Source organism: Schistocerca serialis, chromosome 1 (genome assembly GCF_023864345.2).
Source record: "Schistocerca serialis cubense isolate TAMUIC-IGC-003099 chromosome 1, iqSchSeri2.2, whole genome shotgun sequence".
In the NCBI taxonomy this organism is placed as follows: domain Eukaryota; kingdom Metazoa; phylum Arthropoda; class Insecta; order Orthoptera; family Acrididae; genus Schistocerca; species Schistocerca serialis.
Genome location: NC_064638.1, coordinates 1,138,097,228 through 1,138,122,378, shown reverse-complemented (window position 1 = coordinate 1,138,122,378; position 25,151 = coordinate 1,138,097,228). Strand labels below are relative to the sequence as shown.

At 45.8% G+C, this 25,151-nt stretch overlaps 1 protein-coding gene across 1 annotated transcript in view; it reads right to left on the bottom strand.

The window, feature by feature from the left end:
• LOC126455914 (putative inorganic phosphate cotransporter) overlaps positions 1 to 25,151 on the bottom strand; it is a 129,349-nt gene that overhangs the window by 56,649 nt on the left and 47,549 nt on the right. The window contains exon 2 of the mRNA XM_050091675.1: positions 117 to 256. Within this exon, the coding sequence (XP_049947632.1) occupies positions 117 to 256 (140 nt within the window). The remainder of the gene's footprint in view (positions 1 to 116; positions 257 to 25,151) is intronic.

Below are 25,151 nucleotides of genomic sequence, written 5' to 3'. Positions count from 1 at the left end.
CCCCACGGTATCCTGTACGAGGAAAGAAGTTTCTTATGAGAGATGAGAAAATTTAGTGCCCCTTGCTTCTGATGGCCAGGTGCATCCTACATTTGCACACCTTAGTAGACACTCACCTTTATGTCCGGGTTGGAGCCGGTGTTGTTGGCCATGACGACGATGCCCACGGACAGGTCCACCCGCAGCATGAAGGCCAGCGTGATGCCGCCACACATGAGCACCACCTGCAGGTGTCTGATCCCCAGACCAACGCCGCCTGCAACCGTGCACGACTTCTTTTACTCTGTTTCATGAGAAGAAACATAGTTACTTGTAGTTTTCATAACAAGGAAATTTGTAAGCAGCTAAACGATGCTCTTAGTGTTGCTTCATGACCCCACACTACACGGCTAAGGCCCTAGGCTCCTTATTCAGTAGAATCCCCAAATGTGCTTTGAGATAGGATGGCTGACATAGGTCATCCAAGGCCGTTAGATAGGCACCTGCAGACTCCGTTGAATTACCTCTGCAGCGATGTTTGAGCTGCCTGCTGGTGTCGACGTTTTAGCTAACGAGCACGAATGGTCGAATTTCTAATGAGACACAGACTTTCTCAAAGGAAACAGTACACAGACCAGCAGCTAATACGGAATAAACGTTATGTACCAATCTAATAAGTTCGTAGCGCTTTCCCATAAGTCAGATACACATAGCAGATTTCAGCCATCAATATCATGTTCACTATTTACAACAGTCTGCCAATGCTGGGGTAACGTTCCCATTCCGTGACTAGAAATCACGTGAGTTTGAGGCGAAGAGCTCGTCGAGTCATGTTCGGAGCATATTTTCATCTAGAAACGAAGTTCCTTGAAGACTGTTCAATAGAGCGCAAGGTAGGATGTATCAGGTGGGTGCGAAATGACTTCCCAACCATTACTTCACGCAGTCTTCCTGATCGTTGTTCTTGGGTTGCGTCTGCAAGAGGTCTCCGTCGATAATTCTCAGCAGTGGTGGTTGCACCTGGGACAGCAATTCATAGTATATCAAACCGTTGCTGTTCCACCGAACGCATAACATCTTTTCTTAGTGAGCTCACGTCTTTGTACGGAAAGTTGCTGCTACGTTTAGGCTCAAGCATTCCTTTCTTTTCATCATGACAGCATAAAGGCACCAGTTCTCGTCACCTGTAACGAAACAGTGCAGGAATGGTCAGTGTCGTTCATGAGCCAATTGAAGACTAGCAAGCAGAGATGCACATATGGCCTCCACTGATTTTTGGGTTTTTGACTTAAGAGCATGTGGTACCCATGCTATTCCACAATTTTTGAATCTTCCCCATTGCATCCATATGTCCCACGAGGATGGAATGATCACAGTTCATCACATTTACCAGTTCTCGAGTACACTGACATATCATTGTGAAATAATGCGTTTAAATGATATTCAAACCCCGAAGGTCTATCAAAACGTGGAGAGCCACTGATGTCAAAACGGTCATCCTTAGAACGATTAAACCATTTTCTTGCCGTGCTCTGAACACTGGCATTATCCTCATACACGGCGCAAATGTTTCTGCATGCCTCCGCTGCTGTCCCCCTGTATTGAACTCAAACAGAAGATTATGTCGGAAATGTTCCGATTTCTCCACTTCGCACTGTATTTTCTTGTGTCCACAGCTCTACTCAGTATCTCCAAGTAACAGTATGTTAAGTCAAATTTCAACCAAACTACAAATAAAGTGGCAATCGATAAACAAACCGATAGCAACAGAGATATCAAAATGTAAAACTAAAAAGCTACGAACTTACGCACAAAAGTAATAGTTTAGAATAAGATGATGTGTCTGTTCTGCCACCCGTCAGAGTAGTTTGTCGGTAAAACGGATGCACATCAGTCCCGTTCTTCGGGGCACAAATTTTCGAAGTTATTGCTCGACGTAGACGACAGGAGAACCAAGTCAGACTCAAACCGTGTATCACAAACAGAACCATAATCTGGGGCATGCGGAAATTGCCAGTATTTCAAAAGCAGGGCAGCGCCCGTAACTCCTTGCTACACAGCGAGCGAGGCTATGGGAAGATGTGCAGTGCGACGGCCCAGGAAATGACGTTCAGCAAACTTTAAACTTCGGTGTAATAATATGCAACATCCGAGCTCCGCCGCTGTAGAGCGTACTAGATCGCAGACCGTCCGTAATTGAGACATCACGTGTTGACAGGACCGCCAACATCTCTGATTAAACGAGGGAAAATGGCCGCTTAACCTGCTACAATGGCGTGATCTTCTGGCTTTACATATTCCTGTTTTGGACACCGAATCCCCAGTGTCTTATTCTGTCTGCGTTAACGACCACGACGGAATAACGTTCTTGATAGTTACAGGTTATATCTGCTGTAGGACTATCGCTCCACATTGTCGCTACTGGCGATCGATGATGGGGAGCTACTGGACCTTCCTCTGATGAAGGGCCAAACTGAATGAATGCGAGCTGATATTTTCTCCTAGCTGTGTGGATGCCTAAATGCCATCTTCCACGTTGTGTATGTACCGCCTTCCTGGCTGTACGCTGCGTGTGTTGTGAGAACCCTGGATCTCCGCCTTCAATACAACCGCCATCCGGAAGATGCTGTGTGTACAGCCCGAAGTGCACATCCCTCCACGAAAGCGCTGACGCTCATACCCATAGGCGTGTCTCCGGGTCAACTATCTGGTCCCCGCTACCGCACCCCGTGCCGCCTCGCTGTCGCAAGCTACGCAGGCTGCTGGAGTACCGTGCCTAGCGTTCCTCGGCGGCACTTGAACGAACAGACTGGCCCATTTCCTGAGTGCCGGAGACAACATTCACTGTAGCAGTCACTAAGGTAAAATAACACATCAAAGAAAGTTTTGGTTCCCTTCGGTTTCGCGAGTTCCGGAACCTGTACAGAAAATTGGAATATAGAACATAAACACCATTTCCGCCTTTTTTTATTGCTCATTAAAACCACAAATTGCATGTTGTACCACCAAACAGCGAGACCTTCAGAGGTGGTGGTCCTGATTGCTGTACAAACCGATACCTCCAATACCCAGTAGCACATCCTCTTGCAATGATGCATGCCTGTATTCGTCGTGGCATAATATCCACAAGTTCTTCAAGGCATTGTTGGTCCACATTGTCCCACTCCTGAACGGCGATTCGGCGTGGATCCCACAGAGTGGTTGGTGAGTCACTTCGTCCTTAAACAGCCCTTTTCAATCTATCCCGCGCATGTTCGATAAGGTTCATGTCTGGAGAACATGCTCGCCACTCAAGTCGAGCGAGGTCATCTTGAAGGAAGTCATTCACAAGATGTTCACGACGGGGGGCGCAAATTGTCGTTCATGAAGACTAATGCCTCGCCAGTATGCTGCCGATATGGTTCCACTATCGGTCGGAGGATGGCATTCACGTATCGTACAGCCGTTACGGCACCTCCCATGACCACCAGCGGCGTACGTCGGCCCCACATAACGTCACCCCAAAACAGCAGGGAACTTCCATCCTGCTGCAATCTCTGTACAGTGTGTCTAAGGCTTTCGGTCTTCCCGGGTCGCCTCCAAACACGTTTGACGATCATCTGGTTGAAGACATATGCGACACTCATGGGTCAAAAGAACGTGATGCCAATCCTGAGCGGTCCATTCGGCATGTTGTTGGCCCATCTGTACTGCGCTGCACGGTGTTGTGGCTGCAAAGCTGGACCTCGCCATGGACGTCAGGAGTGAAGTTGCGCAGAATGCAGCCTATTGTGCACAGTTTGAGTCGTAACACGACGTCCTGTGGCTGCACGAAAAGCATTATTCAACATGGTGGCGTTGCTGTCAGAGTTCCTCCGAGCCATCATCAATAGGTAGCGGTCATCCACTGCAGTAGTAGCCCTGCGGCCTGAGCGAGGCATGTGATCGACAGTTCCTGTCTCTCTGTATCTCCTACATGTCCGAACAACATCACTTTAGTTCACTCCGAGACGCCTGGACACTTCCCTTGTTGAGAGCCCTTCCTGGCACAAAGTAACAATGCGGACGCGATAGAACCGCGGTATTGACCGTCTAGGAATGGTTGAACTTCAGGCAACATGAGTTGTGTACCTCCTTCCTGGTGGAAAGACTAACTGGTCGGCTGCCGGACGCACTATTAGGCGCTGCTCATGCATGGTTAATTACATTTTTGAGCGAGGTTAGTGACATCTCCGAACAGTCTAAGGGACTGTGTCTATGATACAATATCAACAGTCAACGTCTATCTTCAGGAGTTCTGGGAACCGGAGTGATGCGAAACTTTTTTTGATGTGTGTATTACAGGTGCCGCCGTTTCATTGACGCCTGTAACGCAACATACTGTCCAACATAAGGAATTTTCGCAGTATTAACGTTGCAATTTTGGGTAATGGAGCAATTTATGTAATATACACTCCTGGAAATGGAAAAAAGAACACATTGACACCGGTGTGTCAGACCCACCATACTTGCTCCGGAAACTGCGAGAGGGCTGTACAAGCAATGATCACACGCACGGCACAGCGGACACACCAGGAACCGTGGTGTTGGCCGTCGAATGGCGCTAGCTGCGCAGCATTTGTGCACCGCCGCCGTCAGTGTCAGCCAGTTTGCCGTGGCATACGGAGCTCCATCGCAGTCTTTAACACTGGTAGCATGCCGCGACAGCGTGGACGTGAACCGTATGTGCAGTTGACGGACTTTGAGCGAGGGCGTATAGTGGGCATGCGGGAGGCCGGGTGGACGTACCGCCGAATTGCTCAACACGTGGGGCGTGAGGTCTCCACAGTACATCGATGTTGTCGCCAGTGGTCGGTGGAAGGTGAACGTGCCCGTCGACCTGAGACCGGACCGCAGCGACGCACGGATGCACGCCAAGAACGTAGGATCCTACGCAGTGCCGTAGGGGACCGCACCGCCACTTCCCAGCAAATTAGGGACACTGTTGCTCCTGGGGTATCGGCGAGGACCAATCGCAACCGTCTCCATGAAGCTGGGCTACGGTCCCGCACACCGTTAGGCCGTATTCCGCTCACGCCACAACATCGTGCAGCCCGCCTCCAGTGGTGTCGCGACAGGCGTGAATGGAGGGACGAATGGAGACGTGTCGTCTTCAGCGATGAGAGTCGCTTCTGCCTTGGTGCCAATGATGGTCGTATGCGTGTTTGGCGCCGTGCAGGTGAGCGCCACAATCAGGACTGCATACGACCGAGGCACACAGGGCCAACACCAGGCATCATGGTGTGGGGAGCGATCTCCTACACTGGCCGTACACCACTGGTGATCGTCGAGGGGACACTGAATAGTGCACGGTACATCCAAACCGTCATCGAACTCATCGTTCTACCATTCCTAGACCGGCAATGGAACTTGCTGTTCTAACAGGACAATGCACGTCCGCATGTATCCCGTGCCACCCATGCCACCCAACGTGCTCTAGAAGGTGTAAGTCAACTACCCTGGCCAGCAAGATCTCCCGATCTGTCCCCCATTGAGCATGTTTGGGACTGGATGAAGCGTCGTCTCACGCGGTCTGCACGTCCAGCACGAACGCTGGTCCAACTGAGGCGCCAGGTGGAAATGGCATGGCAAGCCGTTCCACAGGACTACATCCAGCATCTCTACGATCGTCTCCAGGGGAGAATAGCAGCCTGCATTGCTGCGAAAGGTGGATATACGCTTTACTAGTGCCGACACTGTGCATGCTCTGTTGCCTGTGTCTATGTGCCTGTGGTTCTGTCAGTGTGATCATGTGATGTATCTGACCCCAGGAATGTGTCAATAAAGTTTCCCCTTCCTGGGACAATGAATTCACGGTGTTCTTATTTCAATTTCCAGGAGTGTATTTTGTCACTATTTTGTAAATGTTTTCATATGAATGGATAGAACTAAATTCAATGCAATATCTAACAAGCAATTTCGTGATAACACTTAGTAAACATCCCGGTGTTGTCAGAGCGATTGACTATTGTGAACAGTAAAAAAGCATATTTGAAGTAGGGTACATTGTCGCTGGCGCGGACGCGCGCGCTGCAGTTGAGTCTGGCGCTAGTATTAGAGTCGGAGAAGCGCACAAGCGTAGGGGTCGCGAGCGGCAAATAGTGAGGAACACTGCGATGTACCAAACTGGAATAATTCTGTATTATGGTTAGTTATAATTACGGTGTTATTGGTCACCGTGTAAAAAGCATCACGAGCAATTTCAGGGAAGAGCACTGTGGGCCCAAAATAGTTTATTAGAAAGCGACGCTACATACAAAAGCAGAAGAAATGGTAAACGAAGTACTTAAAACTATCACTGTCTGGTCTTCAGCTAATGGTCTCGCCCTCAATTTTAAAAAGACCCAACATTTTCAGTTCTCCACATCCAAAGGTACACCATTAGTGATAAGTGTAACGCATGGTGAGGAAATAATAAATAGGGTGGAAACTCCAAATTCTTAGGGGTCCATATCGATGAGAATTTAAATTGGAAAAAATGGGACTCCTAAAACAACTTAGTTTATCTACATCCGCGCTTAGAATTATTGTAAATCTTGGGTAATGAGAAATCAGTAAGTTAACTTATTTTGCATATTTTCTTTCAGTCATGTCATATGGACTGAAGCTCTTGGGTAACTCATCTTTAAGAAAGTCTTTATTGTGAAAAAACGTGCTGTGAGAATAATATGTTGTGCTCACCCACGATGATCTTGTTGACATCTGTTTAAGGTGTTGAGCGTTCTGACTACTGCTTCACAGTATGTTTATTCCCTCATGAAGCTGCCTGTGAATAGTCCACTACCGCTGAAGAGGAACAGTGAAGTACATAATTACTGTATCAGAAGGAAAAATGGCATTCATTACTCCTCGTTAAGGTTGTCTTTATCACGAAAATGAGCGCACAAGGCTGCAAGAAAAATTTTTGATCATTTAAACAGGTTCGGCACACAGTTTTGATCTGCCAGGAAGTTTCAGTGATACCAAATGTCTGACAGACAGTAAAATAGAATTTGATAGCAAACTGAGAAAGTTTCTCCTTGACAATTCTTTCTCCACAGAAGGATTTCTATTATTCTAATGTGTAAGAAGTGATGGGTAGAAATTAGTAACTCACAGTTGTATATTTTTTCTTTGTGTAAAAAAATAGAAATGTTCAGAATTCAACCGTTTTGTTGTGGTCTTCAGTCTGGAGACTGGTTTCATGCAGCTCTCCATGCTACTCTATCATGTGCAAGCTTCATCTCCCAGTACCTACTGCACCCTACGTCATTTTGAATCTGCTTACTGTATTCATCTCTGTCTCCCTCTACGATTTTTACCCTCCACACTGTCCTCCAGTACTACATTGCTGATCCTTGATGCCTCAGAACATGTCCCACCAACCGATCCCTTCTTCTAGTCAAGTTGTGCCACAAATTTCTCTTCTCCCCAATTCCATTCAGCACCTCATTAGTTACGCTATCTACTCATCTGATTTTCAGCATTCTTTTGTAGCATCACATTTCGGAAGTTTCTATTCTTCTCTTGTCTAAATTATTTATCGTCCACGTTTCACTTCCATACAGAGCTACAATCCATACAAATACTTTCAGGAAGACTTCTTGACACTTAAATCTACACGCCATGTTAACGAATTTTTCCTTCTCCGAAACGCTTTCTTTGCCATTGCTAATCTACATTTTATATCCTCTCCACTTCGACCATCAGTTATTTTGCTCCCCAAATAGCAAAACTCTTACTAATTTAAGCGTCGCACTTCCTAATCTAATTCCCCCAGCATCACCCAATTTAATTCGACTACGTTCCATTATCCTCGTTTTGCTTTTTTTGATGTTCCTCTTATATCCTCCTTTCAAGACACTGTCCGTTCCATTCAACTGCTCTTCCAGGACCTTTGCTGTGACAGAATTACAATGTCATCGGCAAACCTCAAAGTTTTTATTTCTTCTCCATGGACCTTAATTCCTACTCCATTTTTTCTTTTGTTTCCGTTACTATTTTTCAATATACCGATTGAACAACATCGGGGATAGGCTACAAACTTTTCTCCCTTTCCAACAACTGCTTTCCTTTCGTGCCCCTCGACTCAGTTATCTGGTTTCTGCACTAATTGCAAATAGCCTTTCGCTCCGTGTATTTCACACCTGCCACCTTCAAAATCTGAAAGAGGGTATTCCAGTCAACATTCTCAAAGCTTTCTCTAAGTCTACAAATGCTAGAAACGTAGGTTTTCCTTTCCTTAATCTGTCTTCTAATTCATAGGTCAGTATAGCCTTACGTGTTCCAACATTTCTATGGAATACAAACTGATCTTCTCCGAGGCTGGCTTCTACCAATTTTTTCCATTCGTCTGTAAAGAATTCGCGTTATTTTGCAGCTGTGACTTTTTAAACTGATAGTTTGGTAATTTTCACATCTGTCAACACCTGCTTTCTTTGTGGGTGGAATAATTATATTCTTCTTGAAGTCTGAGGGTATTTCACCTGCCTCATATATCTTGCTCAAAAGACGGTAGAGTTTTGTCAGAGCTGGCTCTACCAAGGCTGTCAGTAGTTCTAATGGAATGTTGTCTACTCCCGGGGCCTTGTTTCGACTCAGGTCTTTCAGTGCTGTGTCAAGCTCTTCACGCAGTACCATATTTCCCATTTCATCTACATCCTCTTCCATTTCTATAATATTGTCCTCAAGAACATCGCCCTTGTATGGACCCTCTATATACTGCATCCACCTCTCTACTTTCCCTTCTTTGCTTAGAACTGGTTTTCCATCTGAGCTCTTGATATTCATGCAAGTGGTTCTCTTTTTTCCAAATGTGTCAAATTTTCCTGTAGGCAGTATATATATATATATATATATATATATATATATATATATATATATGCCTCTACATTCTTTCATATATCTTCTACCCATCCTTGATTAGCCATTTTGCACTTCCGTCCATCTCATTTGAGACATTTGTACTGCTTTTTCCCTGTTTCATTTACTGCATTTTTATGTTTTCTCCTTTCATCAATTAAATTCAGTATCTCTTCTGTTACCAAAGGATTTCTATTAGCCCACGTCTTTTTACCTACTTGATCCTCTGCTGCCTTCACTATTTGATCTCTCACAGCTACCCATTCTTCTTCCACTGTATTTCTTTCCCCCACTCTTGTCAATGGTTCCCTAATGCTGAAAAACACTATAACCTCTGGTTTAGTCAGTTTATCCAGCTCCAATCTCCTTAAAATCCCACATTTTTGCAGTTTCTTCAGTTTTAATCTAGAGTTCGTAACTAATAGTGTGGGGTCACAGTCCACATCTGCCCCTGGAAATGTCTTAATTTAAAACCTGGTTCCTAAATCTCTGTCTTACAGTTATGTAATCTATCTGAAACCTTCCCGTGTCTCCAGGCCTCTTCCGTGAGTCTTAAACCTAGTGTTAGCTATGATTAAATTATGCTCTGCGCAAAATTCCATCAGGCGACTTCCTCTTTCATTCCTTACCCCCATTCCATATTCACCTACTACATTTCCTTCTCTCCCTTTTCGTACTATCTAATTCCAATCACCCATGATAATTAAATTTTCATCTCCCTTCACTATCTGAATAATTTCTTTTCTCTCTCATACATTTCTTCAATTTCTTCATAACCTGGGGAGCTGGTTGACCTAAGTTTGTACTACTGTGGTAAGCGTCGTCTTCGTGTATCTTGGATACAATAATGCGTTTACTATGTTGTTCATAGTAGCTTACCCGCGTTTCTATTTTTTAATTTTAAACCTACTGCAGCATTATTCCTATTTGATTTTGTATTTATAACAGTGTATTCACCTGACCAGAAGTCTTGTTTCTCCTGCCACTCAACTTCACTATGTTCCACTTTAACCTATCCATTTCCCTTTCTGAATTTTCTAACCTACCTGCACGATTAAGGGATCTGACATTTCCTGCTCCGATCCGTAGAACGCGTTTTCTTCGTCCTGATCACGTCGTCGTCTTGAGTAGTCCCCGCCCAGAGAGCCAAATGGGAGACTGTTTTTCCTCCTGATCAGCAAAATCCAGTATTGATAGTAATTACGAAAAATTAGTTTTTAAAGACTGTAGATGAGTGTCATTTCTTTTGTGATTAATAACTTCTCTCATTTCCAAAATACGTAACTGTTAGGAAAAGTTTATTAGTTATTTAATGAAAGTAACCCTTTAAGACATCTTTTGTCCAACAGAAAATATTTATTTAGAAACAGAATAATAGAAATATTAGTAGTAGGCATTACGGTAGGCTGTCTTAAGCTATTACTATGCAAGTTAAGATGATGAGTTGGATTGAGAGGGCGCTCGACATCACAGTCATCAGCACCCTGACGGAAAATCAACATGAAATCTCACTGGTGGGGACAAAGGCTGTCCCTACATGCAGAGCAGTTTATAACGTACTAGAGTCTGCCGCCCTTCCCCACCAGTTTAGGGATGAGGCCTGATAGATCACAAAATTTCACCACTCTGTTAACACTGGTATCGGTATCTGTTAGGGCGGTGGGAAAATCTCCAGCGAGACCAAGGGCTGCCCTAAAATCAGTATACAACTAGTAAGGGCGACACTCCGACAACTGGTAGGGGCGGTACGGTCCTTACCTGGTTTCCAGAATGGAATTATGATTGCCTCTTTCAAAGTCGTGGGGTACTGTCCATCAAACCAAATCTGATCGAAACAAGAGAGGAGCTGACCTTTCACTTCAGGGCACAGATGACGAAGCATGTTGTTATGGATCTCATCAGATCCTGGAGCAGTGTTTCTGGCTGCAAATGAAGCTGATTCCACTTCCCACATGGAGAATGGAAGGTTGTAGACTTCTTCATTAAGCGAGAAAAAAATTGAGCTTCCTTATCTCTGCAGTCCAACGGAATACTTGAACAGCAGGAGCTTGTCTGGGTGACTTAGTAAGAAAGTATTCAGCTAAAACGTGGAACATTTGAGACGCCTTTTTTGCCCTTCTCCGGGACACGGTTTCCACCCACCTTTAGCGACATCGCTTCTCCCGTGGCGGTTCCATCACCTTGCGTAAAACTGGCCAAACGGCTGCCTCCCGAAATTCTGTCGCTTTGCTGAATTAAAAATCCCGAACACTCAAACCATGGATTTACGTGCGGACTGCATCGAACTGCAGTATTCCAGCGGCATATTTTACAACCTGTAATACAATAAGTTACGTTCCCTCAACTTAAGAGGTTACGTAATATGTTCGGAAATGAGCGTGGACAGGGAGATAACATGGCACGGCCACGTCTCACGTGTAACAGACACTCACGACCAGTTGTTTCTCAGGGAGGTATTATTTGGACTAAAGCTAATCATTGGAAGCACTCTGACATTAAAACTAGGCGCCAGACCGGGACCCCAACCCAGAACCTTTTCTTTAACAGGCATTGCTCGTGTTGTATGAGCTATTGAGCGGAGACCTAACAGCAGAATGGGCCGCTCAGGAAAGCCCACAATGGAACAACAGGTACTTTCCGTCATCGATTTGATTCACATTGACAGTGTGTGTAGGGCATTACTATTACTTCAACACATGAATACAAAGAGACATCCCTCAACCGTTTCCGAGAAAAGAGAGTTTTGAAGTTTTTGGCATGCTTATGTACTATTGCGTGGTCGTTAGTAACCAACGAGTCCATAGCCTAGCGAATGAGATTTTAGTTTCATAAGCGCGAGATCTCTGTATCTAATGTCGCTGCAGGTGCTTTCTTTTCTCATTCCCACATAGTTCTAGCAACAGATTTATTATGATTGTCCAAATTATTAACATTTAATCATTCATTAATTATTTTCATAAAATGTATCCTGAGAAACATTTTTGTCACAAGGACATCGGAAATAAAAATGCACGACAACTTTCAGTCGAGTCTGTGTAGTGTTTATATTGCTGTATCCACACTTTTATGAAGTACGGATCACTGCAGGAATCAGGATGACACTGATCGCAGAAACTTTGAAAACAATTATTGCGACATACAGCACATGTAATTTACGCCGAGATTTTGCATGTACATGGATTTTTTTTTTCAGTATATGTGTTGCTAACCGGTTCTCTGTCATTACACAGTTTCTCGGTCTATCTAAGCATATCAACGAATGCTGGTGCAGCAACTGCTAATGTACGACTGATTGAATTTGAATGCAGTGTTCTATAGAAACTAGCTCCCTGGCATGTTCAATGATCTACGAACAATTTTATATCCTCTTCATAAAAATTTTCACCTACATGTAAAAATGAACGTCGCAAGGCTGCACCAGCGGAACACATTTTGGAGGAATTACTTCAATACTGCACGTTGGCAGACCCTCACTATCTTGTAAAGTTCCACACTACAAATCGGATTCGTTTGCGCTCTCCATGAATCGAGGAGCGAAAGAAATGTTCAACACGTCGGTTAGAAATATCTTATGTAATACTTTCGAGAGTTTTCCGGACTTTGTTGACGTTATCGACACTTTTTTGTATTTGTGTGCGGCATCAGCTGATTATTTCAGCCTTGATCCAAATGAGCCCGTGTTATCTTGCAAGCAAACTAAGACCGTTAGTAGTAATTTTCCGGATGAAGTGATACCATCCTGTGCAATGTACAAATGTGTCATTCATATCCTTTTACTGCATGTGACTACCTCGGGGGCTATCACACGAACGAAACACCCTCCGGGTGTGCCAACACTGTTCCCTTCCTCTCCACCAACCGACAGTTGTTTCGGCACATGCAGCTGCTTCTAGTGCGTGAAATTTAGTTGCAGGATTACCGGAACAACAGGTTCATACGATGAGCCATACCGTACCTGTATTTACACCAGGGAAATGGGCTCAAAGTAGATCGAAATGTACCTGCATACATACCGGGAAAAATGACTCCTGATGAATTGGAAGGTACCTTCAAGAATAAGGTTCTACTGCTACTTCCAAAATTTTAGAGAAAAACTATTTTCAGGGTAAATATCATGAAAACAAATGATTCCTTTGATATTTATAATATGCACAATCATCATCGTGTTATTAGAATTACTTGGGAATGAAGGAACAAAGCAGTGGGAGCGACATTTCATCCAGAGTCCTCTCTGTTATAAAACCAATCTCTTACTCTCTTGGCTAGGGACTACTCGTCTTGTAACAACCGTATGATAGTTTAAAAGTTTTAGGCATGCGTATATACTATCTCCTCGAAAACGGTTGAGAGTTGCACCTTTACGCAGGTTCAGATCTTACGAGTCTTAGCCGTGCCCCATACATCCTGTCAATTACATCGGTGAGGGGAAGTATGTACTGCTCCCTTGTCAACGACTTCGAACTTAGACTAGTCATTGTACGTCACATGCGTAACAAACCCATCGGCGACATTTCAAACCTTCTAAAGCTGCCAAAATCGACAGTTTGCAAAGCAGAAACGCTAAGGAACAACCACAGTTAGAACATCACGCAGACCCTTACGTACTGACGGACAGGCAACGTCTACCATTGTGGAAGGAGGTTGCAAAAATATCACAAAATCAGAGGAAGGAATCACTCGAGCTACCAGCAATGCACCTATCACAGTTTTAAGAAGAATAGGGTACAATCAAGAACAGCTCCTTATACAACGCACTTTTTCGTAGTCAATCTAAGCAACGATGATCATCTTAGGTGAGGGGTGCTCAACATCATAGTCATCAGCGGCCTGACGAAAAGTCAACATGCCAGTCTCATGGGTGGGGACGAAGGGTGTCCCCACATGCGGAGCAGTTTATAACGTATGGAAGTCTGTCTCCCTTCCCCACCAATTTCGGGTTGGGGCCTGATAGTTCACAAAAATTCACCACTCTTAACACACTAATCTGTATCGGCGAGGATGGTGCGCAGATCTCCATCGATGGTTATTTGAGGTTTAAGGGACCAAACAGCACGGTCATCAGTCCCTTGTTTCAAATGTGGTCCATTCCGCTAATGTGACGTCTCAGGAAAGTCAGAACAATAAAAGGGAAAGGCTAAAAACGTAAAAGGGCAGTCATGTTGTCAATGGTAAGAACAAAATGAGGGAAGTGAGCAAGAGAACGAACCCAACGCTATGCTGAAGCAGCATAGGCAAGACCATCTGTGACTTGAAAGGTTCAACCGCTAGAATGTAGAAGTACGTATGGGAATAGGAGACTAACCAATCCTTTAAAAAAAAAGGGTAAAAACAGTAAAAGGGGAAGAAAACAGGATCTCGGTCAGGGAGGTGAATCGGAAATCTCTAAACACGGCTTACAGTGGGAGACACCCAAACACTCACCGCCCTCCCCCAACACCAGAGAGAGATTAAAAACCTTAAAACTGAGAATAAAAGCCACTCTCCCGGAGGAAACCGAGAACCAGAGAGACCATCTGGGAATCGTCAGCCAACATCAAAGGTAAAGTGTGGGGGAGTCTGTACTTAGCACGCAGAGCCTAAAGAAGGGGGCATTCCACCAAAATGTGGGCTACTGACTGGAAGGCTCCACAATCACAAAGTGGGGGGTGGCTCATCACGCAAAAGAAAACCATAGATCAGCCTGGTATGGCCAATGCGGAGATGACACAGTGTGGTTGAGTCCTTTCGGGAGAGGCGAAAGGAAGAACGCCACGGGCCTGGTGTCACCTTAATCGCACAAAGTTTATTAGACAGGGGAGTAGCCTCCCAAGAATTGGCCCATGACTGTGCGAAGTGGGATTTGATGTGAAGCCGTAAATACGTTGCAGGAGGAGTTACAGAAAACGGGGGGTAAGTAACTGCTCCCCCAGCCAAACGATCAGCGAGCTCATTACACGGGATACCCACATCGCCAGGGACCCAAAGGAAGTCAATGGAACAAGCAGCACGGTGAATATCAGCGAGATGGTCATGGATGGCAGAGGCCAAGGGATGGCGCGAAAAACACCGGTCAATAGCAAGAAAGCCACTCATCGAGTCCGTACATAACAAAACGTGGTTGTGTTGGGACTGTTTAATAAAGGTAAGGGCCTGGGAAATTGCCATCAATTCCGCAGTAAACACCCCACATGTAGGTGGCAGCAGATGATTTTTCCGTTCCAACAGAGGACGTGAAGGCATACCCAACATGATCAGCAGATTTAGAGCCATCAGTGTAAAAAACAACAGCATCCCGAAACTCCCATAGAATTTGGCGGAAAAAGGAACAGACCACCACTGGGGGGATGGAATCTTTCGGACCTCGGCGGAGATCCATCCGAATTCGAGGCCGAGGAACTAACCAAGGGGGGTGCAGGGGAGGGAGCGAGGAAGGCAGGACAAAGAAGGAAGCTGAAAATCACGGCAAGGAGATGCAAGGTGGAGCCCAACCGGTAAACCCACCCGAGGGCGGGAGTCGGGTGGGCGACGTCCTTGGTCTGGGAACAGGATAGAATAGGAAGGATGAGTGGGAGAGGAACGGATAGCGAGTGCATAAGACACCAGAAGCTGGGACCGCCGAACAGAAAGGGGGGATCCCAGCTTCAACCAGGAGACTATCAACAGGGCTAGTAGAGAAGGCACCGGTGGCCAAACGGATACCACGATGGTGGACTGGATCCAGCATGTGCAGTGTGGAAGGAGAAGCTGAACCATAAACTTGACAACCATAGTCCAAGAGAGACAGAACCAGAGCATGATAAAGATGGAGGAGGGGGGAACGGTCCACACCCCAAGAGGAGTGGGCAAGGAAGCAAAGGATATTGAGTTTACAGAAACATCCTACCTTCAGAAGTCTGATATGGGGCAGCCAAGTGAGCTTGTTGTCGAAAAGAAGACCCAGGAAACGAAACTGTGGGACCACAGGAAATCGCTGTGCATCGAGATAGAGCTCTGGATCAGGGTGGGTCGTGGTATGGCGACAGAAGTGGACCACCCGCGATTTTGAAGGAGAGAATTTAAACACATGTGAGAGGGTCCATGCAGAGGTACGCCGTATAGCTCCCTGGAGCTGCCATTGTGGAGGAACTGACCCAAATGCAGAAATCATCCACATACAGGGCAGGGGCGACCAAAGGGCCGACAGAGGCCACAAGTCCATCGATAGCAATGAGGAAAAGAAAGACACTGAAGACAGAACCCTGTGGGATGCCCGTCTCCAGGGTCTGTGGAGAACTAAAAACAGTACCAACTCTAACTCTGAATGACCGATGGAACAGGAACTGGCGGATAAAAATCGGGAGTGGGCCACGAAGACCCCACTGATGAAGGGTAAGTAAGATGTGATGGCGCCAGGCCGTGTCATAGGCCTTGCGAAGATCAAAAACATTGCAACCAAATGGCGGCGCCGGGAAAAAGCCTGCTGAACTGCGGATTCCAAGCGAAGTAAATGATCGATTGGAGACCGTCGCTCTCGAAAGCCACACTGGTAAGGGGGCAATGGATCCCGAGATTCGAGGACCCAATTGAGCCGACGGGCTACCATCTGTTCAAGTAACTTACTAACAACATTGGTCAAACTAATTGGCCGATATCTGTCAACAGATAGGGGGTTCTTACCAGGCTTAAGGACAGGAACCACGATGCTATCCCTCCACTGAGAAGGGAAGTCACCCTGGAGCCAAATACGGTTAAACATCCGAAGATGATGATGCCGTTGTGGAGCACTGAGATGTTGAAGCAGTTGGATATGAATGGAGTCTGGGCCAGGGGCCGTATCATGAGAAGAAGAAAGTGCGAAAAGAAATTCCCATTCAGTAAAAGGTTCGTTGTACGATTCTGACTCACAAGGGGTAAAACATAAGGTGGAAGCTTCAGACCGCTGTTTCCGGTGAAGGAAAGCAGCTGGATAGGAGGCTTATGCTGATGCCACTGCAAAATGGGTCGCAAGATGTTCTGCAAGAACTATTGGGACCGTACAAAGGCCATATGGGAGGTGAAGGCCTGGGAGGGTGGACTGCCGATGGCAACCTTGGAGAGAGCGAAGTGTAGCCCATACCCGTGACAGAGGGACAGTAGAACCAAGGGAAGAAACGAATCGTTCCCAACGTATCCGCTTGCTCTGTTTGATTAAATAACGGGCTTTAGCGCGGAGGCGTTTAAAGGTAGTAAGGCTGGCTATGGATGGGTGCCTCTTAAAGTGTTGCAAAGCTCGACGGCGATCACGGATGGCAATGGCAGTACTCCACCATGGGACTTGCCGGCGATGAAATGGTCCAGATGAGCGCGGGACAGCAATGTTAGCAGCGCGAACAATCGCGTCAGACACGTCACGTAGGACGTCATCAATACAACCCGACAAAGAGGGAGAAAACACGACCTGTGCAGTGTATAGAGGCCAATCGGCACGTTGGAAAGATCAACGAGGTAACCTGTCCTTCGGGGAGCAGGAAGGGAGCGTGATAATCAACGGGAAATGGTCACTATCACAAAGGTCGTCGTGTGGTGACCAGTGTAACGAAGGGAGGAGAGGGAGAAGAAAGAGAAAGTCAATGGCAGAAAAGGTACCATGACCGGCACTGAAACGAGCAGGGGAGCCATCATTAAGAAGGCACAAGTCGTGGACTGCAATGAACTGGTCTATAAGAAGACCTCGTCTAGATGGAAAGGCACTGCCCCGCAAAGGATGATGAGCATTAAAATCCCCAAGGAGGAGGAAGGGAGGAGGATGTTGCTGAAGAAGGGCAGTTAAGGCAGCAGGTGTAACGGTCCTGTCAGGAGGGAGATAAAGATTGCAAACGGTGACCGCAGAGTCTAGGTGGACCCTAACAGCAACCGCTTCCAATGTAGTTTGAAGAGGAATCCACGTGCTAGCAATGTCTGTACGGACCAACGTACAAACGCCACCAGAAGCCCACAGGGGTCCGACCCGATTTCGATTCCTGTAGAACCACACAAGCTGCAGAGTAAGACGAAAGAAGAGATTTCAATTCCGGAAGGTGACTATAGTATCCATTACAATTCCATTGGAGAACCACAGAACGATGATTAAAATGGGGGCTGAACACACTAAAGCCAGTCATACCGCCGGGTCCCCACCCGTCAGATCTCCATCGAGACTGAAGGTTTCCCTGATATTAGTATACAAGACATACGTTGCCAAAATACTGAAAGTGGCACACCACAAACCTCAGAGTGGTGGGTCCTCCCGCCGGAGAAGGAATCCATGTGTTAATGGGTTGTGCGATGCGCAACCTGAAAAGCAGAACCTCCTTCCAGTGGAGAGGCTGACGAAGTCCGCCATGCCTGTGTGGTCGATCTGAGCGACTGCAGTTTGTCCTCTGTCATCTTCACCAATTCAGTCTCCCACTGACGCACGATGCGTCAGTCAGAAAATGAGATGACGGCATGCAGCTGGACTAGACATTGACGGACACTACCATCCTGACATGCTTTCATGACTGCTTTGTGTGCATGTCGTCTCCCTGAATCCCGATGTGGCCAGATATCCAGCGGAGGATCACCACCTTGCCATGGTATTGGAGCCGCTGTAAGTTGTCATGAATGATCGAATCCACGGTTTACTGGATCCATTTGGTAATGTGCTTGTAGTGTACCAAGCGAGTCGGAAGAGGTAAGAAACATTGTATGGCGAAGTCTGAATCCTCTCCAGCGCCATCAAAATGCCATATAATTTCGCATCGTAATTTTTGAACTGTTCTAGAAGACGCACTTTGAAAATTCCATCAGGAAAAAACAGCTGAACAGCTGAGGACATTCTCTTGCTGGGATCCGTCTGTAGGAACAGCGATAAAGCTGTGTTATGTGCTTAAAATGGAAGTTGTAAAAGCGTACTTTTGAGTACAAATTTTTTCGTACCACATCACGCTTAAAATCACTTTAGGTCTCTGGAGACACGAAGGCGGCAATGCGTTCCATCCCTAGCGGTGTATTCAGAGGTCTAACAGATCCAGATGCTTAAGACAGTAGCACGTATCCCGGATGGGTTTGTCACGTGGGGCAGATTCCTGGATAGCCGAAAGAAGTTGGGCTGGACCACTGCACTGAATGCCAATGACTGAGGTGGCGCTGAGACTTTCAGTACCTGTCGAGCCAAATGGATACGTCGCCGAATCCAGAGTGATCGTTTACCAGCCTCTGCATGCATGCACGCACGCCGGCGTCGGCGCCCCCCCCCCCCCCCCCACCCCTACAAACAAACAAACAAACAAACAAAAACAAACACACACACACACACACACACACACACACACACACACACACACACACACACACACAGAGAGAGAGAGAGAGAACTGTACTGATCAGAAAGGCTCCTGTCGATATCCGAATGCTCTCATGGTGGTCCATGTCTAACAGGTAGGAAATACGGGTTGATCCATAGACCATGCTGCCGTATGTTGATTTTCACTTATGGACCGTCTGACAGCAACTGAATAAAACACAATTTTAGTGCCACACGCGTTTCGCCTTTATTTTCTGCAAGGCATCATCAGTGGCCTGTAATATGTACATATGTTAGCTATTTTATTTACATTTTTGTCACTGTGCCTATATGTTATAAACAGTTCTGGTGGTTGGTATTTCCTATTAAGTAATATTGTTTTGAACTGTACTTACAGGTTGCGTAGACAGTTTCTTACATATTACGCTCCTGTTGCATTTTTGGTCTTGTTCTTCTTCCTATGAGCGCCACTTTGCTGTTTTTTCTGCAATGTTTGTTTTCTGCAATGCAGAAAAAACAGCAAAGTGGCGCTCATAGGAAGAAGAACAAGACCAAAAATGCAACAGGAGCGTAATATGTAAGAAACTGTCTACGCAACCTGTAAGTACAGTTCAAAACAATACTACTTAATAGGAAATACCAACCACCAGAACTGTTTATAACCTATAGGCACAGTGACAAAAATGTAAATAAAATAGCTAACATATGTACATATTACAGGCCACTGATGATGCCTTGCAGAAAATAAAGGCGAAACGCGTGTGGCACTAAAATTGTGTTTTATTCAGTTGCTGTCAGACGGTCCATAAGTGAAAATCATCAACATACCGTAGTATTACGCGCAACTGAGGAGGACAGGACCACAAAAGTTGAAGATGTCATGCTGCCGTAATCTAAACTTGATTGAACAATTGCCTTATAGAACTGCAGGAGGCGACATCTGCCAGCTCCCAATGCTTTTCCGTTAATGCATTTCAAAGTATTCAGTGACTGGGAGCCCTCTGTCCATACGTCTTTCAGGTCTGAGAATGAAGTCACTTTTGAGACAAATGATAAACAGGAAAGTGCACAGTTTCCTCAAAGGGTAAAGTACTGTCCCCATTATGAGCACTGGTTGGTTAGAACTTCGACGAGGACTGTTAAATTTGACAAATGTAGTCTTCTCTGGTGAGATCCGAAAACCAGTTGCCTTGGCCCAGGTTTCCAGCCTCCTCATGATCAGCTGCAGCTGCCTCGTCGTCATTCTGAGATCGGAGGAAGAGTAGAAGATTAGAATATTGCGAAGTCAACCACAAAAAACAGCATTAGACAGGGCTCCTAATCACACAGAAAATGCTTTGATGGCAATGGCAAACAATGTTACACTGAGTACACTGCCTTTGGTACGCAGCAGTCCGATAGGGCATGACCAACACAATATAGAAAGCGCTGGTCCTCGAAGGAGGATAGCAAAGGAAGCGGCAGACGTCCACGTAGGCCCCATTCATGAAGTAGGCGAACGATGATGTACCTCCAAACAGTGTCATATAATTTTTCGAGGTCAAAAATAACAAACCAAATGGTTTCGGCGTAAGGAGAACACCTATATCGCCATGCCCAGTAGAATTAAGTTGTCAAGGTTGGAACGGTAGCGCCTGAAACCGCACTGGGAGCGGCTTATGTGACCTCGGTATTCGAGCAGTCAGACGAGGCAGCAGTTGACCATGTGTTTTAAGGGCTACAGTCCAGTAACTGTTAGGGGCACTACGGTTGCTACCTGGGTTCCATAACCGAATTAATAATGCCTCCTTCCAAATCGCGGGGTACTGCCCATCAAGCCAGACCTAGCTAAAACAAGACAGGCGTTTTCCTTTAGCTTCAGGGCACAGATGACGTATCATGGTGCTAACAAGGGAACCTCCCCATCGCACCCCCCTCAGATTTAATTATGAGGTGGCACAGTGGATAGGCCTTGAAAAACTGAACACAGAACAATCGAGGAAACAGGAAGAAGTTGTGTGGAACTATGAAAAAAAATAAGCAAAATATACAAACTGAGTAGTCCATGCGGAAGATAGGTAACAAGGATAGTGTGAACTCAGGAGCGTCGTGGTCCCGTGGTTAGCGTGAGCAGCTCCGGAACGAGAGGTCCTTGTTTCAAGTCTACCCTCGAGTGAAAAGTTTAATTTTTTATTTTCAGACAATTATCAAAATTCAGGCTCTAACACATAATCAACTTCGCTCTCCAAAATTCCAGGACATGTTCAGATTTGCTTGGACATATGCAGGATTTTACGGTCTACACACGGAAAAATTTGAAAACGTTAAAAACATATGTTTTGACAGAGCACAAGGAAAACTGTGCGACTGTGAAACTGTTGCATTCGTTTGTTGCAGTTCAGTTTATGTGAAAAACATGTTTTCATCACTTTTTTGGGAGTGATCACATCCACAAGATAGCCTAAATCGCGCAAGGTAGAAGAATCTTTTTAACCATTCGCCAAGTTTACAATTAGGTGGGCCGACAACATATTCCTGTCATGTGACGCACATGCCGTCACCAGTCTCATATAGAATATATCAGACGTGTTTTCCTGTGGAGGAATCGGTTGACCTATGACCTTGCAATCAAATGTTTTCGGTTCCCATTGGAGAGGCACGTCCTTTCGTCTACTAATCGCACGCTTTTGCGGTGCGGTCGCAGAAACAGACACTGAACTTATTACAGTGAACAGAGACGTCAATAACGAAAGGACAGATCATATCTTTGCGAAAATAAAGGAAGTTAACTATTCACTCGAGGGAAGACTTGAACCAAGGGCCTCTCGTTCCGCAGCTGCTCGCGCTAACCACGGGACCACGGCGCTCCTGAGCTCACACTATCCTTGATGTTGCCTATCTTGCGCATGGACTACTCAGTTTGTATATTTTGCTTATTTTTTTCATAGTTCCACACAACTTCTTCCTGTTTTCTCGATTGATCTATGTTCAGTTTTTCAAGGCCTGTCCACTGTGCCAACTTATAACTAAATCTGAGGGGGGTGCGATGGGGAAGTTCCCTTGCAAGCAACGCCTTAAGCGATGTTAGAAGCGACGGTAATGGACAGTTAGTGAGTAGAATAGGGTCATTTGGGATGCTAAATCACGGTATATTCTGTGGCACTCGGATGGGCTTGACTTTGGCTAATGCTTGGAGAAAGTCATCTGCCACCACATATAGTGCCGACAAAGTACAGAGAAGGAATAATTACTATTATTACTATTACTATTGTTATTGTATGGGGGTGTTACTGGAGATTAGGGTGTGGTCCTCTTGAAGCACTAAAGAAAAAACTGTGGAAGGATATCAGCACATTTTACGGCAGGTACAGTACCGGATCAGTTCGGTGGCGATGACATATCAACATAACAATGCACTCTTTGATAGAGCAGCATCTGTAGGCAATAGTTTGTGGACAACAACAGGACTGGCCTGAAGGGACTGGCCTGAAGGGACTGGCCTGAAGGGACTGGCCTGAAGGGACTGGCCTGAAGGGACTGGCCTGAAGGGACTGGCCTGAAGGGACTGGCCTGAAGGGACTGGCCTGAAGGGACTGGCCTGAAGGGACTGGCCTGAAGGGACTGGCCTGAAGGGACTGGCCTGAAGGGACTGGCCTGAAGGGACTGGCCTGAAGGGACTGGCCTGAAGGGACTGGCCTGAAGGGACTGGCCTGAAGGGACTGGCCTGAAGGGACTGGCCTGAAGGGACTGGCCTGAAGGGACTGGCCTGAAGGGACTGGCCTGAAGGGACTGGCCTGAAGGGACTGGCCTGAAGGGACTGGCCTGAAGGGACTGGCCTGAAGGGACTGGCCTGAAGGGACTGGCCTGAAGGGACTGGCCTGAAGGGACTGGCCTGAAGGGACTGGCCTGAAGGGACTGGCCTGAAGGGACTGGCCTGAAGGGACTGGCCTGAAGGGACTGGCCTGAAGGGACTGGCCTGAAGGGACTGGCCTGAAAGGACTGGCCTGAAAGGACTGGCCTGAAAGGACTGGCCTGAAAGGACTGGCCTGCCCAGGGTCCCAAACTGAACTCAATGGAGCATCTTTGTGATGAGTTACGTCAGCTTTGTTGCAGACCGCCAGCGACCAACTTTAGTGTTTTCGGCTCTTGAAAAAGAATGAGCTGATATTCCTCCACATACTTTCAGATACGTTGGTTGGTTGGTTGTTTTGGGGAAGGAGACCAGACAGCGAGGTCATCGGTCTCATCGGATTAGGGATGGACGGGTAAGGAAGTCGGCCGTGCCCTTTGAAAGGAACCATCCCGGCATTTTCCTGGAGCGATTTAGGGAAATCACGGAAAACCTAAATCAGGATGGCCGGACGCGGGATTGAACCGTCGTCCTCTCGAATGCGAGTCCAGTGTCTAACCACTGCGCCAGATACGTTGTAGAAAGAGTCTGCAGCCGAGTTCAAGTTGTCATGAAGCTTAAGTGAGAACACACCCCATATTAACACACACTAACTTAGGTATTTTTCAGCAAACAGTGTAGATTCGTAAGTATTACCGCATGTGTGTCAACATATGGTGTATCAAGTAAATGTTTCAGTTTTGCCAAGTCATATTTGTAATCATAATTGTTACGCGCATTGTTTCTTCAGCAACTTTTGCTTCTATTTTTCGATTCATAAAGTACGAACATCGATTGAACACAAATGTAGAGGTTTTACATATAACCACCTTGATGTGTGGTACGGAACAGTCGTCTGCGTATTTTAAAACTGTTTTAGTTTCGTTTCAGTCTTTCAAGTTCAGGTACTTGTGCTAAACAGTGACGAAGGATAATTCTGCGGTAAGCCAAGGATTTGTTACAAATCTCTCATCGGCGTAAACGATTATGAGTTCGGACTCGTCCTGTGTATTGCAAACTTATTTTATCGACGACACAGAAAGTTTATTACACGAAGAAAAGCTACACAGAAGTAATATGCTTGGAAGCACCACAGAAGAATATACATGCGTTTCCTCTGTGATGTGCTAATTGTAGTTCATTCAGGTTTCAGCAGAAGTCCTGGCGAAGCTTCTAAATACTTATAAATGTGCACTGGCATTTAACAAAAAGAGTATGCTGTGTTCAACCAAGCAATAAGAAATCTTCGTATAACAGTTCTCATTGACTTTGCTATCATAATACAGTTGCATTTCAAGTTAAGTTTCTTAACCACTGCGGTAGATCATTTGGTATTCAGACCTAGAAAGGCTTCGCAAAAAGTTATCGAAATTTAAGTCTCTCCCCAATATACAAGTTAACGCCGATCCTGTTAGTGTGATTATGTCATTTCAACTGATTCCGAAGCTGTTCCTCTGACGAGGCGACTGAATTCTTCCTCACACCTGTATCGTTGAGTGTACACCCCATCCGTAACTTACGTATGTGATTAATTCACCTCCCCCTCTCCCCTCCCCCCTCTGAGCCAACACCCCATCCTTTGACCTGTTATTTACATCGTACATGTTTGTGACACGGCTGCGCTCTGTCTGTCTGACGCACAAGTACCACCTGACTCAAGCCAGCTCATTCTCTCAAACACTGGAAAACCACAGATTTCTCCGGATACGAGCTTATCTATCTCAGTGGTCTTACCTACTCCTCCGCGTGAACAAGCTATCTGTGGAAGCATATGTGTGTCACGTGTGAAAGTCAATTTCCCGTAGTTACGTGTTTTGAACTAGAAATTCAAAAAACGCAGCTATTAGTCAACGATATAGAGGCGAAAATACGCTAAATCGTTTCTTTCGTTATATCATTACCTACAGACAGATTTTAACCCATCTGTATTGTCACCTCTTTGTTAGAAATCTGTCAAGTGAGACCAGAAGCAGCTGGTTTATTTCCCGAGATTCATGATGAATACTGCTAATTTTGCGTAACAGTGCAATTTTTTATGCGTTGAAATACGTATGTCCGATACAAATACGGCTCGTATTGATGGAAGCCTTGTTTATTTTCGTTACTATGGACTCCCACATCGCTTCAACCGTTCTGCGTAATTTTGCCTCACTAGTGGAATTCTGTCACTACTACTACTACTAC